Source organism: Meriones unguiculatus, chromosome 1, assembly GCF_030254825.1.
Source record: "Meriones unguiculatus strain TT.TT164.6M chromosome 1, Bangor_MerUng_6.1, whole genome shotgun sequence".
NCBI classification, from domain to species: domain Eukaryota; kingdom Metazoa; phylum Chordata; class Mammalia; order Rodentia; family Muridae; genus Meriones; species Meriones unguiculatus.
The window spans coordinates 88,831,353-88,849,600 of NC_083349.1; the positions used below are offsets into that span (position 1 = coordinate 88,831,353).

The 18,248-nt window shown below is 39.8% G+C and overlaps 1 protein-coding gene across 46 annotated transcripts in view; it reads left to right on the forward strand.

Moving 5' to 3' along the window:
• Window positions 1–18,248, forward strand: part of Nrxn1 (neurexin 1) — a 1,167,492-nt gene that overhangs the window by 674,566 nt on the left and 474,678 nt on the right. The window contains exon 1 of one of the 46 annotated variants that reach the window (XM_060393288.1): window positions 16,364–17,694. The exons of 42 other annotated variants lie outside the window; for them this stretch is intronic. In XM_060393288.1, coding sequence (XP_060249271.1) covers window positions 17,448–17,694 — 247 coding nt within the window. In that variant the 5' untranslated portion in view covers window positions 16,364–17,447. Of the gene's footprint in view, window positions 1–16,363; window positions 17,695–18,248 lie in introns of those variants that run through there. 3 more of the 46 variants (XM_060393285.1, XM_060393283.1, XM_060393280.1) reach the window with 3 other exon arrangements.

Sequence of the window (18,248 nt, forward strand, 5' to 3'; positions counted from 1 at the left end):
TCTTTCTAATGCTGTAAACTTTAATACAGTTCCTCATCTTGTGACCCGCAAGTATAAAATCCTTTCATTGATGCTTCATAATCATAATTTTCCTACTGCCGTGAATCATAATGTTGGTATCTGACATGTAGGATATCGATATGTGACCCCAAAATGTGCTACAGGTTGAGAATTGCTGTTCTTTTCTCTGTTGTGATTTCTTCTTTCAAGTATGTTGTTATTTGTGCTTAGGGTTCCAAACTTATGGCTACTCATTTTGTTTGGGGACATTAGCATTGTCTTGTTTTTCTTAGATAGCTTACAATATTCTACTCCACATTTCCATGAAGAACATGGGATGTATTTCCCTAGGTATAAAGATACTGAATAAAAACAGGAGAGAAATATATATGATTATAAACATAAATCTGTCTTTCTTATTTATACTTACCCTGATTTCCAAAAGTTTTAAAGGATGCATTGTAGGCTAGCCAGGTTGCACTCAATCATATCATAGGGTGGTCTTTTGAATTCCTTTGTTTCTACTGGTATGTAAATCCACTTTCAGTTTTTTTGGTTGACTGTTAAAATTGTCTTTATTATACCTTATAAACTCTATCATTTATTTCTCTAAGGAAATAGAGAGAGACAATTCCAGTCTGAGCCATAAGTCAGAATTTTCCCTTTCCTTTCTGGGACATGTACAGTTATTGATTACCAATATCTTCTATCTTATCAATCTGTTTTTTCTTATAATTAATTGTCCTTTGCGGTTACAAGGCAAATAAAGAATAAATCTACTTTCATGTCAGAAACTTTAAAGTATTTGAAGATGACCTAAATATTTCTTTTGTCTCCTTTACTCCAGACTGAGTGTGTCTTTTAAAACCATCTGTTCCCCAGCCGTTTCATTAATGTATCTTTTACAATAAGATGTTAAACATCTCAAACCACACCTCATGTATATCTTAGACAAGAGTTTGAGGAAATCGTTCTTCCTCCATAAGCAGGACATTAGAATTCACTATATAAAAATATTTTTGAACCCATTGTGTAGAATTGTTGTGTGTTCATTACATTTCTATTCAGTAAAAATCCTGTGGTTATGTTTCACACTAACAATGTTGGTATTGGGTCTCCCTCATACTGTGCTTAGCTACTGGTTTTCCCAAACATTCCTGCAGGATTTTACAAATGTTCTTGTTAATTTTTTCCTGTTCTGAAGCAAATGAGTGCATGATGAAGACAATGCCCTGCAAGTTGAAATGCATTTTATTAGTTTTAGGTTCATTCAAGCCATCTTAACTTCTATGTGGGCCCTCTGGATATTTCCTGAATATATTTTCATTTTATTTGAACAGAAAAACGCAAACATAGGAGAAAGAACAAGTGTAGCTTTACATATCTAGCTGGGGCTTTGAAGACCACAGGAAGCAACTGCAAACACATTCTTTGGGAAAACAATATAATTATTGATCTTATTCCACAATGGCTTTCTTACTGCCCAAGTCAAAACCTTTTTGTTTATATTTAATCATGGTGTGGTGCCCAAGAATTAGAGAAATTGAGGTCCTCTTGATGACAATTGTACATATATAACAAAGTTAATAAGCAGCCTTGTGGAATGACAGAATATTAAATGTGAAGGATTTTTAGGTTTCTATCAATTTTTAAATTTGTAAACAGCATTAACAAAATAGATGATAAATGCCTGATCAATAAGCATGTCTGTGATATACAAATGGCTACTTTGATACTCCCTGGGTAGGACAGTAGATTGGCTGAGACAAAAATATTCATTTAGCACCACATAGACCAAATTCAAATCCTGCACATCCATAAGTGTGCATAATCTCTCCACAAACATTGGCATTAGCCCAGTTCTGATAAGGCTGAGGCTTCTTATAAATTGTGCTTCTGAGTATATGTTCTTTGCATACTTGTTAGATATGGAGAAGATTTGGATTATTAATTAATAAGCCCATGAATCAATGTCTGGTACTCATATTTGGCTATAATACCTGGAAAGATATGATTAATAATAATATCTCTGGATCAGTTTCAACAAACTGAGAGGGCAAATGAGTATGGCTTCAACAAATTCCACTCTGTATGTGAGTGGTGTGTTATGTGTCCTGTGTGTGGGGTTGTGATTATGAGAACATAGACTCATGTGCGTCTGTCTGAAGTTCAGAAGATGTCCAGTGTCTGCCTCTATTGGTCTCTGTTTTATTGCCTTGAGACAGTGAATCAGAGCGTGGCCATTTGGGCTAGGTTGACTGGCCAGGGGTTTGACTGGTCTGGGGTTACAAGTACTCAAAACCACGTACTGCTTTTCACCAGGGTGCTAGGATTTAAACTCACATGCTCATAATTGCACTGTAAGTGTTCTTACCAACTGAGCAAATACCCAGTCCACAAATTCTAAATTTTGTCTCTAGTGAATGGAATATTTTATACTTTTTTTTTCTTGCCATGTTCAGCAAGGAAAATATAAGCTCTGCCCTTTTGGCCCATAATGTTCTTTACCAAAGGCATTTTCTTGTCTTCAAGAGACCTAGGAATGGATACAGAAATTGTGGTACATCTACACAATGGAATACTACTCAGCTATTGAAAGCAAGGAAACCATGAAATTTGCAGGCAAATGGATACAACTAGAAGAGAACACCCTGAGTGAGGTAACCCAGAAACAGAAAGACAGGCATGTTATACACTCACTTATAAGCAGTTATTAGCTGTATAATATAGGCCATCTACAGACCTAAAGAAGCTAAACACTAAGGAGGTTATCTCATTCAGAATGGCAAACAGGATAGACACCAGAAGTGGTGGAAGAGAGAAAACAGGGTGGGAGCCTGCTCTAGAGGGTCCTCTGAAAGCATTCACCCAACAGGGGATTGAAGCAGATGTTGAGACTTACAGCCAAACTTTGTGCAAAGCACAGGGAGTCTTATGGAAAAAGAGAGAGGTGGGAATAGAGGAACATGGAGGGGACAGGAGCCCCACAAGGAGACCAACAAAACTAAAAGGTCAGAGCCCAGAGGGTTCTGCAGAGACTGATGCACCAACGGAAGACCATGCATGGAGAGGACCTAGACCCCCTGCTCAGATGTGGCCCATGGGCAGCTCAGTCTCCTTGTGTTGCTCAGAGTGAGGGGAGCAGGGGCTGCTAATATAATGAGCACAGTTGACTGCTCTTTGATCACTGGCTCCTGACCTTGCCAGGACACAGAGGAAGAGGATCAGGCAGTCCTGATGAGACTTAACAAGCTATGGGCAGATTACAATAGTGGAGAACTCCCCCTTTCAGTGGTCCAGGGGAAGAGGATGGAGGGAAGGGAGGAAGGGTGGGACTGGTAGGAGTTGAGGGCAAGGACTTCAATTCAGATATATAATGAATACATTGAGAAGGAATAAAAATTAAAATTAAAAAAGAACCCTAGATATCTTTTTTCCTAATTACTGTCCTTAATGGCCCAAGTAAAAGCAATGATCTTACATTTTCTAAAACGTTTGAGAAACTTAGAGCATAGGCTACCTGTTTCTTGAGAAAGAAATGTCTCTGTGGGGGCCCTGGAATGTGGATGGGCTGACTCACTATGTGAGTAAAAACACCTCTCCAGGATTGATTACGTTCATCAGGTGTGTATTTAGCTTCTAAACACCATTACTCTGACATCTGACTAAAGAGATCTCTTAGGAAATAGAAAGACCTGGAGAGGATGGGAGCTCCAAAAGAAGAGAAACATAACCAAGAAATCTGGCCCCTGAAGGCTTTTCTGAGACTGAGGCTCCAACCAAGGACCATGCATGGAGATATCCTAGAACCCTTGCACAGATGTAGCCCATGGCAGCTCAGTCTCCAAGTGGGTTCACTGGTAATGGGAACAGGGACTGTCTCTGACATGAACTCAGTGGCTGGCTCTTTGATCACCTCCCCCTAAGGAGAGAGCAACCTTACCAGATGACAGAGGAAGACAATGCAGCCAGTCCTGATGAAACGTGATAGGCTAGGGTCAGATGGAAAAGGAGGAGGACATTCTATATCAGTGGACTTGGAGAGGGACATGGGAGGAGATAAGGGAGGGAGGTTGGGATTGAGAGGGAATTAGAGAGGGGGCTACAGCTGGGATACAAAGTGAATAAACTAATTAATATAAAAATTTTAAAAAAATCACTTAATTTTGAAATTTCTTAAGAAGTGCTAAATATGTGGCACAGGGCTTTAATAAAGCATGTCAGAAGGCATGAAATGTTTAGGCTCTCCCTGACTTCCTACTTCTCCATCCTTAATGTGTGGTTTAGAGGACATGGTGCTAACATGGGTGTTTCCCTTTGGAACTAACTGCATTTTTTTGTAAGAGTTACAGTTTTGGGGGGCAAAATAAGCTGCAAAGAAAAACACTAGTCCCATTTACAGTCCCTCAATATTAACTAGGACATAAAGACAATATGGTTGTAAAGAAGGTTGGGAAAGTGAACATTTTTTAAGAGGATTGCATTGCTATACCATGCACCGAAATGTTCTTCTTTCCCTGGGAGAAAGAAAGGTAGATACTGAGTGCAAACTTAGAGCTAGTGGATCACTCCCACTTTTCGTGAATGATGGGGTATTGTAGGCAAGCACAGCAGTGTGGCTCCCCAAATGCTACTGGGGGCTGGCACTTGTTTTGTTTTTTTTTTTCTAATAATTGTGTTTTGAGCAGATACTATCTCACAAATCATGAGGTCTAATTCACAATCATATTATTTTTACATTTAAAAGGAAAAAGAAAAAAACCACAGTATTCTCAACACACTTTTCATTCTCTAATGTATCATCCCACCAACTCTTGATTTGTTGTGGTTGTTGCTGTGTTATCTCCAGCCCTAGAAACCCAGAGTTATTATTACTCTACAAATACTTGTTCTACCTCTGAGTTACAAAAATATTAACTACTGCCTTTTTTATTTGGACTTTTTATTTTCCTTCAATAAAAGTAAAATCATCTTTACAAATTCAACTCTTTTTTTTTCAGCCATCCTAACTGTCTTCAATATCTTAGACTGTTTTGATTGTCTAAGTATATTTTGCTGCATTGGATGGATTTCGTTCTGCTTAACGGCTGGTCCATGGCCTTTTAATTTGGCTACTGTGATATTTATTCCCTTTACCTTTTGCAAGCAGTTTCTAGTTGTATGTAAAGCAGGGAATGCTTGCAATATGAATATAATTGTTGTCTGGCCCTTAATATCTCTATAGGAGAGTTAGTATAAAGCTGACTTAATAGTATCAGCATTTTGACAAGTGGGAATAGGCAATCAAAATACCAATTAGAACTGTATCTACTAATCATTCATGGCATGCTCAGATATGAGTCATAACTTTGAAAACTAGGATGGTAGCCAGACAAAACAGAGAAACTAAGGTATATTATAAAATAAATTATAAGGTTTGTCACAACACTTGGATTTAGCAAAGAAGATTTTTGTTCTGTACATGGCATGAGAGATTTCACCATTGAAAATGTACAAATTTCTTAAACATGACTCACATAAGCAATAAACAGTTACAGAATGGAGTGTGAAAATCAGCACTTGATTTTCTTTCCCCATATTTTGTACATGTGACTATGCTTCGCCTTTATTATTTGAGAAATGCTTGGCTCCTCCATGAATAGAGATTCACTTTTGAAATCGTTATGATCCTCACATGGTGCTGTGGAGTGCAGTTTTCTGCCACACATGTCCTCAAATATTGCTGACCAAGGGCAGGAGTTAATATTTTTGTAACTCAGAGGTAAAACAAACATTTGTAGAAATTTCCATAGCTTTCAGATGTGTAATGCTAGCATATGTGAGAGCTTCAAAATAAAAATCACCTGTATTTTTGCTAAAGAAAGAGAAGAAAAAGGCCTTGTAGATCATTACAAATTTGCTCCTATTGAGTTAATTATCGTTAGCTTGTCTAGCAGTTTAATCTTCCCTGTGCTGTAGTGCTGTACAAAGGCTTATGCAAAGGCTGACAGCATAAAGGAGGCACTTACTCATTATATTTCCTTTTTCCTCTTCCATTGATTGGTTGAGAAATATCTGTTTGTGGCGTCTTTTGCAATTTCCCTAGAGAGTATTTATGTAAATCAAAAAAAAATCAGTATTACTTGTAAAAAAAAGTAACTAAAACTTTGACTTAACAGGACAAAAGAGAGTAGTGTCTAATCCCTCAAGTAGGAAATTGCTTTTTTTCATGATCCACTGCTTTCACACTGTTCTAAGCTGCTACTACTGAGGACGAAAAGACCCACCTTTCGTTTTCTTTTACTGTGTTTTCTTTTTCCTGCAAAGTGTGGCAGTGAATAATAGTTGAATAAGTAAATTTAAATTATAATGGTAAAATGCACGACTGATAATATCTTTCAGTCTCATGGAAAACTGTGATTATAAAGAAGCAGAAGAGAATTTGTAAGAAAAACTGAAATGAGAAATTAAGACCAAGGCAGAATAGAGCCATGAGGAGGTGACTTCTTTTAGGTCTTCTTTATGCTGTGCTAGATATTAGCTAGAAGGGGGCAGCCCATGCTCCAGAGATGATAATTTTCTGAAAGAGGCAGATTTTTCTATGAAATGTTTTGAATTTTGTCTGAGACAAATTTTAAATCCAAAATATTGCATATTAATATGAAGGGGTGTTGATTGCATTTATTTGTATTGATCTCCCATTGACCATTAAACTATTCAGTTCAGCCTCCATTTAAGCTTTGCTATGTAGCATTGCTTTTAATATAAAACACTGTGAATTGGATTAAAGCATTTACATTTTTAATTAGTTGTCTCTGACTTCTCTTAATAAATGAAACTTTCCATGGTACTGAAAACTTTTGATTTTCCATCCTTTAAAAATAAATGCCACAGGCTGAGTGCTGTGGCGGAAGGCTGTGATTAATCACAGCGCTGGGGAGGTAGAGGCAGGAGAGGATGGTTAGGAGTTTATGTACACCATCGCCAACATAGGGCTTTTAAGGTTGCCAGCCTGTGATGCCTGAGACACTGCTCTGAGAAACTCAAAACACCATCACCACCCAAACACCAAATCTAGTTTAACTGTTGAAGAGAAACAGAGAAAAAGACATTCATTTCACTTACTCAGAATTTTACAAAACTCTTATGCAGAAATGCTTGTTGTATCTCTGCAATAAAGTATCTAAAATAATCTGAAGTTAAGCTGTTTTACTGAACATTCTATGAGGCAATCATCAGACATATACTCAAAGAATCATCAGGTATTGCGTTGTTTTAATATGTACCTTCTGTTAGATATTGAAGTCTGCAACATATGTCTAATGAAAGCTTCATTAGGAAGACATTAGCAAATTAATTCCACTTGCTGTGTGGCTTATTTTATTTAGAATGCAATAAGGTAAGTTCATTACTTCTACAGCACTATGTTTTCCACTGTACCTCAGTGAAACCAGGAACAATTCCACAGAGGTCTCCGGATCTACTAACACCTGTCAAGATAAACACGCAGTTCTCTAGGGGAATCATCACAGCAACAGAACAGAGAAAATGGGAGGGAAAGCAATTCTTTCACAAAAAGAAAAGGAAGACAGTAATAGATTAATGGCTTTTCAAAATGCTTAGAGGTCATATATGTGTTATACAAGAAACAAAGCATCCTCCATCTTTTAGGAACTAATATTTTGGAACATGTACTACTCATGCTGAAATCGATACTGGAGGAGGCTTGAGTCATGAAATAACCACACCGAATTGTGCCACTTCCCAGCTCTCACAGCTATTGTTCTATCACAGTGCCACAGTAAATACATCTGATGTTAAAGTTAGTCTTCTATTATATTTGAATGATTGTCATGATAATGACAACAACGTTTCTACTGTAAAACCATACACTGAAGATTCAGAAATTAGTTACAGACTTTTTCTAAAAACTTAACTTGCCAGCAGGCAGCATAGCCTGGTGGCATTTTGTTTTTCATGACTTAACAGAAAGAATGACATCCAGTTATAATATAAATAGGAAAACATGACAATGAATTCTCTTATTTCTTGTAATCAATTAACTTGGCATTTTAATTAAAATTCAGCCTCAGTTTCTTGTTGATTATAAGCAACAGGACTTCTTAACCAAAGAGTGCCTGGGTAAATTAAGGAAGGTGTTTCTTTCCTCTATTTGTTTGGGTCCTTTGAAATGCCTAAACATGGAGATATAATTAATTTTGATATTTTATATTTTTACTCAGCACAGTTGTAATTTGAGAATATTATTACTTGTCCTGATTATTTGAGGAATTATTTTGACGTTCCAGTAATTAAGAATGTAAATAACTGCCACATCTTAAAATTTTTCCAACAAAGAAACATGTTCAAAATTTTGGTTTTGAACAGGCGGTGGTAGCACAGGCCTTTAATCACAGCACTCCAGGCAGATATCTGAGTTTGAGGCCAGTCTGGTCTACAGAGGTAGTTCCAGGACAGCACCAAGGTTTACACAGAAAAAAAAAAAAAAAAAAAATTGATTGAAGAATGACTTGAATATTAGGAGCGAAGAAAGGGAAAAGAGTATTTTTTTCTTTTTTGTTTTTCACCTGGGGAAATAGGATAGGTAATAGCAAAACAAACAATCAAAAGCAAACATCTCACCATGTCTAGAGCACGAACCCTAGAGGTGGAGCACATTGTATCTACAGGACAAATAGCAGAAGCTTAGCTGGACAGGACCAGAGAAGATGCACAGAGGTCCACTTTGAGACTTACATCCACACCACGAACCTTGAACTTTGCCTGCAGTGAAGGAGATCATTGTAGTGGAGTGGCCAAGCAGGCTGAGCTATAGTACTAACAACAAAATACCACTGTGAAAAATTTGTAATCTAACATATAGTTACTCTAATAACTACTGAATTGGATGAAGGTCAGATTATAAATCCTAAGTAAAGCTATTTAAGAACCTATCCAAACTGCATGATTTCATTCCATTCACTGCATTCAAATGGCGGCCTAGGTCTCAGAATATAGATTTGCAAAGATGGAGTAAGCTGGAGCATGATCTAAGGGCTTGGAAGCTCAGGAAACTAAGCACATGATATGGAAAGGATTTCTGGTTTCTAGTTTAAATGCTTGTGCTTACTAAAGAATCAGCATGTTGGCCATTAGTTTTACATCCTTCTGCCTTTGCTTATGATTGTCCTTCTAATCTGATTCTGTTTTGAACAAGCTTATGTTACTCTCTGTGCAGAGATGCATGAACATGATGGACTGTGCTCTGTAATGTGGGCAGACACGTGCCAGCTTATCAGTCTATGGCACTGATTGTCCCTGTGGCTGATGCTGGCCAGGCAGGAAGCTTGACATGCCAGCACCTGGGAGAGATGTTCTACTTGCTTTTGTAGTGGTGGATGACTAGTTGGAACAGTAGCAGCTTTAAGGTCTATTTGAAAACAAGTATTACTATGATTGATTTTCCTCTTATAAAGAAATGAAAACACACACACAAGTACACACGATAATCATCAACAAAAACAACATCAGTCTGTATATTTATGTGACAGGTGATATCTTATTTAAATGTATCACATCCCTTAATCCAAATGGTGACCATGCAATTCCTAGCATCCTATCTTTTAGACAAGGAAATTTGTGTTTAAATAACCTACCTAAAGTCTCATAGCTAGTAAGCTAGTAGAGGCCACTAGCACAGTAACCAAAGAAGAGCTCAGATGCAAAAAGTAGCAGGGAAATATTTTCTTTCCAACTAGAATAAAGAGGATTTACATTTGTATGTTGTGAGATGAAGATGATGGCATCTTTTATTTTCTTTTTTTTTAATTATTAGTTACATTTTATTAGCTCTGTATCCCAGCTGTATCCCGCTCCCTCATTCCCTCCCAATCACACCCTCCCTCCCTCATCTCCTCCCTGCCCCTTTCCAAGTCCAGGAAAATTGGGAAGACCTCCTCCCTTTTCATCTGACCCTGTTGATGATGGCATCTTTAAGTTTTCAAAAATGCTTTTCAGGAAAGACATGATGCCAACACCTTCATATATGCTTAGAGTATACAGTGCTTGAAGCAGCTAAATGGAGGTAAGATTATTGCTAAGTAGCTTAATGAAAAAGCACTCTGTGTGTTCACTAATATGCCTATGTCAAGGGCAGCATTCAGAAAGAGGAACAAGCCAAAGTCTTGCTTCCTTAACCCAGCAGCTCCAGAGTCATCTAGGAGCTTCTTAGCACCACATAGTACCTCCAAAAATTAAGGAGGCCAAAATTACAAAACAAAATAAAACTAAACAAAAAAACTAAACTAAACTAAACAAACAAAAAAAAACTTGGGACCCAAAGCACACAAAATAACACATCACAGAGTTTTCCCTGCACCCTATAATTTGAGCATGATAGATTTAGGGAAGCCGAACTAATAAATTATTTGAGAAATAAGCAAACTTGATAGGGTAAAGATAGTTTAAAATATTCTTAAATTAAAAATTACATCACATCTTCTTGTGTTTATATTTTCCATATTTGACTAAAATATGCATAACATAAAGCATTTAGCCTGTCTCAAAACATGTTCCAATTAAATTAAGTGCAGTACTGTAATCATTCTGCAGATGAGGAAACTAGTACAGATGATACCTGGTGACACATTAATAATGACACAGAGTGATTCACACACACACTCTGGCACCCCAGATCCATGCTTCCCAACTAACTAATGAACACACTCACCTTGGGAGAATGTAGGTTATGGGACAGCTTGTCAACAGTACAAGCTTGATGAAAAAGTAGGCAAACACTAAATTCTGACAGTGACTTGAATGGTTGGTACCCATGTAGATACCTGTACTATTTAAAGATAGTTATCATGGTACTTTGACATTGATTTTCATTTAGGCCATTATAAATTTCATTTTTACTAAATAGGACAAAGGATACATACAGATCATAAAATATTCCAGTACTAAATATAAGTAACCTTGACTTCACTGAAGTCAACTGAACATCCAGAATTTAATTTAGTTTGAGTGAATTGTGTGTCATGTTGGCTCATGTTGAATTCACACCACTCTCCCTGATTTATATTTCTGAGTAGACGCTAAGTATTAGATAGAGTGACTGTATTTACCATTCGTTCTGTGTCTGTGACTGGGTGGTGGCTGTTTGGGGATGAAAATGAGCTTCTAAATTCATATACAAACAGTACACAAAATGGCTACTCTGTTACAGTTTTATCATCTAAATTAAAAACAAAACAATAAAGGGATTAAAGTAGATCTCCAAGAATGCTTTTAAACTGTTGAATATGTTTTTCCTGTCAGTGCACCTATTCTTCCATACTGATCAATCTCAGAATACCCCTCAGGACCTAACATCACATAGAGCAGTAATAAGATCAGGAGTTTATGTTTACAATTCTTAAAGACTGTATGTTTTTGTGAGTCCTTCCCTATTTTCTTCTTCAGTTCTGAGTACAGGTTGGTAGAAATATGGGGTCTGATTGTCTCTATGATGACACAAGTAGAAATGCAAAATGCAAGCCTGCCATTCTCCTCATTTTAATTTTTAAAAGATTAGTGCTGCCTGTGGGTTTTAATATACTTCCCCTCTGCTACTTTTAATGTCTTCTTTCCTATTTAAAAAGCTTAATACTGAGCCGTAAGGATTTCCAATTAAGCTTAAGAAAACCATGAAAAGGTAGAAATGTCTGCCTGGCAACCATTCTTTTCTTTAAGACAGACTTTAAGAGTGACTTTGGGATATGAGAAGATAATTTGAAATGGCCAATCCTCCATTTCTTTCTAATTCTCTCTTGTAGTCACTCTTTCCATCTATTTCAGTTAATGCCCACTTCCCTCCTTCCTACCCCATTGTTCATTCCACTTCTGAACACTGTTGTCCATCTTAGGCTATTCGTGTTGTTGTTCCTTGTAAATCATTGCCTAAGTTAGCTTAGGATGATTTAACACACATAGCTACTTGGTTCCTTTGGGCAGTACTCAGGGGTTACAATTGTTAGGGGTGAGGAAAGTCTAACTATTCTAGAGATCCCAAAATAGGTCATAGTGAATGCAAGACTTAGGTTAGTTTCCACTATAGACACAGACACTGTTAATAACTAGGCATGAAATTATATCACTCCTTTGGGGAGATTGAGGAGGTTCTAATCTTTTTAATTGTTTTTTTTTTTTTTTTTTTTTTCACAAACAAGCTCAATGGCAATTTGACAAAAAGGCTTTTCTTCAAATAAGCAGGACAGTGTTTTAGTTGTGGTGTTTGTCCAACTTATCATCTCAGAATTAGGTGGCTATCACCTGTTAGAGATCAATGTGAATACCTACTTCACATCATTTTGTAATGACTAAGTGAATTAATACACTCAACTCTCAGAGTCGTGCCAATGCAGATAAGTTGTGGGTTCTTAGTATTATTTTGACACCATTATTTATAATAAAGTACAGATGTATTTAGGATTCAGATGTTTTTAATCCAATATAAATAAGATGTATATACAAGACATTTTGGAGACTCTACACATTTGCTACATTAATAATTGAAACAAAGAAAACTGGTTTCTATCCCCCATTACATCATCTGTCAATACTTGAACTTCATGTATATTAATCTTTTTTAAATAGATGAGAGTATTCAAACTAATAAGCAAAGCTCCATCATGATCAGAGATGGTGATATCTCAAGATTTCCAGCAACTACCTCTGGCTTCTAAGACTATGGCTGTGATAATAGAGCATGAAATAAAGTCACCGACTTTCATGAAATACAGAGTAACACTAATAATGTACAGTTAATAACACCAAACACATACTGAAAAAAAATAAGGTAGCCAAAGCCTCACGTTTCTTCTGACAAAATTTTAAGCCATCAAAAATAGTTTCTCAGACATGCCTCAGTTTCCCTTAGAGAACATAATCTCAAACTGCTGGCCTAGTTATCTGAAGAAACACAGATTAAAAAATAAAAAGGATGTTTAATTTGCCTCATCCAAAAGTGGCATGTATTTGTCCATAAGAATTTTGCCCACCATCTGCACAGAGAACCAGTTTTTGTTTCACAAAATTACTACCATTTATAACAAACACTGCCAGTGCCACAGCAGCAGTGTCCAGCCCGGTACCTCCTAAGTATTGCAAAGGTGCCCTAGACATCTGCCTGGAAGACAATAGCTACAATTTTCTCCGTTAAGACAGCCATAAATACTCCTTCTTAAGCTCTGGAGACCCCTGTAAAACTAAGATTTCCAGTCTATCCTTTCCTTAACCCTGCCTTTATCTCTCAGGGCCCTCGGCAATATAAAGCAGGAGGGAGATTCTTCTTCACTGAACACTCTTCGGAAAATTCATTGGAATCTTCCACATTGATTCTCTTTGTGTGTGCTTTAGCTTATACGAATCACTTTCTAAAATTGCTACCACGTCCTTTCCTAACGAAGAAGAGGATAACAAACACAGGCAATCTTGTTTATTCACACAGAAAGATTATCCAGCCTCCTTCACTAAAGTGTATCACCCCAAATAATCATTAGTACCTGTGCAAAGAATGATGAAAATATTCAGTCACCCAAAGAGGTTCAAAGCTCAAGCTGAGCAAGGCGAGGCTCTGTTCCATGCTTCTGCTCACATGTCATAGGAAAGTGTTCACATTGCAGTTTATTTAGTGTTGAACTTTTTTACACCTTCCTTGGTTTTGGTTTGACTGATTTCGATATTTGATTTTTTTTTTTTTTTGTCTGAGACAATGTCTCTGTGTAGCTTAGAGTACTCTCAAACAGCACAATTCCCCGACTTTCGAATCATCTCTCAGGTGCTTTGCTTACACCTTTATACTTGTCTTTAGTGATTGTAATATTTGAAAGTAATGTCCAGTCTTATCACTGAAATGTATATAGGCTTGAAAGTTCTTGAGAGAAAAAAATGCATGTCTTATATAAGCTTAATTCAGGTCCAGAGTTCAATGTTCATTAATGAACAATGTTTAAGTAATATCTTTAAATAGAAACATATAAACTAAAGTTATTTGTTAACTAGTGATTCAAAGTGATATTAGTGGAGTTCAGAAGAACCTAACCTGACATTTCTCTCTGGAAGCAATGATTCAGTATTTGCTGCCTCGGTGTTCATGGTGACTATAACCATGGCTATGATTGTGGACCATAACTATAGAAAATAATAAGAACTCGGTGTATTTAAGATTACCTTATGTTTCACATGTCCTGGGCACTAGAGGGAGTACAAAGGAAGACTTAGCTCCTGTCCCTTTCAGGGATCTAGTTGGAAAGGAAAGGACAAATTACACCATCTATGGGGTAGTGGAGAAAATACACTATATATTTTTTTTTCTTTTTTCAGATAGAAAGGATATGAGATACGGGGCACATTAATCAACATGCACCTTATACCTACTCAAATTAATGGTGAATTTTATGTTTTATTTATTTTTGTTTCTTTGTTTTTCACTCTAATATTAAAGTGCATTTTATCTTCTCTGTCCTGTGGAATCATTAAGAAAGGTAAGATGGTGACTATTTTATGAATGAGACCAAGAAAACAATGTGACATAGCTTGTGGGCGATGTTGCCAAGAAGCCACCACCAGTTGTTTTTACCTGTACCAGTCTCCTCTCTGTTTTTCACGCAGACACTGAAATGTCAAATTCAGAATATGGACCTGTCACCAGCACTTCCCATGTGTGTGTGCTTGTTAATGGCTGTGAGGGGGGCATGCCATTGCTCATGTGTGAAGGTCACAGGACAATGCTTGGGTGTCTGCCCTGTTTGCATTGTGTTTGAGACAAGTTCTCTTTGTTGATGGGTAAGCTGGGTTAGCTGATATTCCTGCTTCTGGACATTCTGCCATCACCACCTCCCATCTCTCTAGGGCACACTGTGATCAGAGAGGCTTGAACTGCTGTGTATGTGGGTTCTAGTGATCCACACTCTAGCTGTCAGGCTTTCACAGCAAGAGCCACCGATCCACCTCCTCCAACCCTGGACCTGTAGTCTTAAAAACATACTCTGAGGATGACTTCCTTCATTTTCTCAGAGCTGTACTTTATAATAAATACACTTTTGTAATAAATACAAAAATGACTGTTCTTATAGATTAAAGTACATATCTAACAAAATAAAGAGAAAATGGCCCTGAGGGACAAGGACATAAGCGGCACACGGTAGGAAATACAGGTTTGTTCTGTTGCTCTTTGAGCCCCTATGGAAAGCTGATAAACAATGTACTTACATAGAGGAATGAAGTACTGAAGAATTATGTTTTCAGCAAATTGAAAAAGCTTTCAGAGGGTATGGTAGTGATGATGGATTGCTACACTTTTGATTTGGAGCCCCTGATATTGACCCATACAATTAATTTACAAACTTATCTTTTTGTAAGAGCTAGCAAACAATATACAAACTCAAATGGCTACATGGGTAAGCAGCTTCTTTTTTGAACCAAATGTTCTCAGAATAACTTTCAAAGGTATAAGAGTTCAGATCAAATAAGGCAGCATATTTTTATAAGCCCAGTGCTTGTGAAGAGGCGCCAAGAGGGTCAGGAGCTACTAGCCAACGCTATATGGCATCTTGTCTCAATGCAGTAATAATAATAATAATTTAATAAAATACAGCTGCTCATCTGTTGGAAAACTGGACGATAGTTCAGTCATGGCCTCGATCTTCATCTGATGGGGGTCCTTCCTGTCTGGTCACAGGTACTAGTAGATTTCTAGTATGAAAGGCAGATTCTTTCATTTCTCTGATTTTTCTCCTGGGGACACAAAGCTTTCAGGAAAGATGCCCAGTTTCAAAAAAAAAAAAAAAAAAAAAAAAAAGTCCTCACCCAGCTCCCTTGGAGACACTAGGTCTAGAATTTTCAGCCCTGAGGTTGTTTTTCTTAAGAACTAGGGTGAGAACCCTATGGTAGAAGAGGAAAAGCTGACTGTCTACATATCTTGGTAGTTCTTGGATATACCAATTTATTGGCTGGAAGATAGTTAAGTCATACTGTGTCTCTGTCTTTAGTCTCTTTCTCTTCTATTCCGTGCTTCCCTGCTCTACCTCTTACCCAGCTAGCTGATCACCCTGTTGTCTTCCTGGACTTTGTGTCACCCTGACTTCCCCTGGCTCTCACGGGGATGAGGGCTCTTTGTTATAAGTAATACATGCAGCAAGCAAGTCATCGGAACTGACGCCTCGTAGATGTTGTCAAGCCTTTTTTAGCAGTTTGGATGTGAACACCTGGTAGAACAAGTTTGGTCCAATAAAAAGAGCCAGATCCCTTCCCTTTTAAGAGCTCTGAAGACACTGGTTACTTTTTATGCAGAGGGGTTGGGAAGGATGCCTTTTGCCCGGGTGATTCAGACGGAGGGATCACCTGGCTGAGGAGGGCGCTTTGCTTTTTAGGTGTTTCCCGCATCGCCGTCCACGTGTCCCTGTGATGTGTGGAGAATGCCAGGAAGAGGCAAAGCGGGCAATTTTTGCGGGAAGCTAGACCAGCCTCCCTTGTTACATAGGCTCGTCCTCTGCATTGCATTCGAGCTTCGGTGATTTGCTGTTTGGAGACTGCAGATTTGCATAGAGCCCCAAGCTTCACCAGCGTGTGTGTGGTTTTTCAGTTCTTTCCTTTTTTTTTTTTTATTTATTTTTTCTTTCTTTTTTCTTCTTTTATTTATTTATTTTTAAAATATTTTTCTTCCGCCTCTCCATCTGCTGCTTTTCCCCTGCTCGCTCTCCCCAGTTCGATCCCCGCTGTCTTCACAAGGGAGCCCTCTTCCCTCTGAACCCTTCGCCGGGCGTCAGGAGGCGGCGGACTTGGAGACTGCCTCTGGAGCAGGCGATGCGCGCCGCTGCTCTGCGCGCTGCCCGGGGGAGGCTGGCGAGAGCCGGAGAGCTGGCCGGGGCTGAATGGAGGGAAGGGGTGCCTCGCGTCCATGGGGTCTGCTTCTCTCCTGAAAGGAGGCTGGACCGGCGAAGTGGCCTCCCCATTCCCCACGCACAATGCTAAATGGATTTACCTAGTGGATTCCCGGTGGATGGCTGTCATGTAGAAGTGAGGACCCTCCGGGAGGAGCTTTAAACAATTTCCCGGCTCCCCACCCCCCCCGGCACTCACTCTCGCCCGAAACTCTTGGGGAGTATCTCTGGAGAAGCTGGAGCCCTGCAAACCTGGGAACAGCCACCCTCTCTGCGCTTGCTGTTCTCCCGAGCTGCCTTTCCGGACAAGTGCCCCGCCAGCTGGATTCGCCTCGGCTATGTTTCGGATTGTTTGGGTTGCAGGGCACGGCAGACTACAGGACCCCGAGAAGACTGTCGGAAGGAGGGAGAGGATGGGTGCCCTGGCGCGGTGAGGCCGCCGGCCCCGCAGCCCACCGCGAGCGGCCGGATCCCCGGCTTCCTCTCCTCTTCTCGTGCCCCAAACTTTGCCTCCCGCGGCGGGTGCCCCTTGGCGGGCGCCCCGCCATGTACCAGAGGATGCTCCGGTGCGGCGCCGAGCTGGGTTCGCCCGGGGGCGTTAGTGGCGGCGGCGCAGGGGGGCGCCTGGCCCTGCTCTGGATAGTCCCGCTCACCCTCAGCGGCCTCCTAGGAGTGGCCTGGGGGGCGTCCAGTTTGGGAGCGCACCACATCCACCATTTCCATGGCAGCAGCAAGCATCATTCAGTGCCTATTGCAATCTACAGGTCACCAGCATCCTTACGAGGCGGACACGGTGGGTCTGCAATGCCAAGTTCTTGCGGGTCATTCCCTGGTCCCCCTCTTCAACCCTGCACTTGCTCGCTTCTCGGCCCTTAAGGCTCTAAGAAATGGGAGCCAGAGAAAAGGGAGGTGCATTTAGGTGTGCTTGTGGGGAGCCACTTATCTCTTTGAAGACAATAGAAGGGGATGGGTGAAGGCATCGCGGGTGTCTGTGGTGAGGGGTGGGAGGGGCGTGCCTTGCCGAGGTGCTGGGAGATGTGGGCATCTAATAAAGGACCAGGCTGGGCAGGGCGCTTGGCCCCGCTGGAAGGGGGCGTCACTCGCCAGAAGGTCACTCAGTGGCCAGATGGGGCGCCGCACTCCACAGAGGGACTTGAGCTGAGAGAGGAGGGCTCTGCAGAACCTTTTGTCTGCGCCGCGCTGCCCCACCTCCAGACCATCTTCCCTGACCCAGGGCAGTGAGGTTCGAATCTGAGCATCCCTCTGAAGCGCTCCCAGACTGCAGTGACAGGAAAGAGGTCTCGGGACTAGGGGCCCACTCAACAGGAGTCCAGTCCCTCTTGCCCC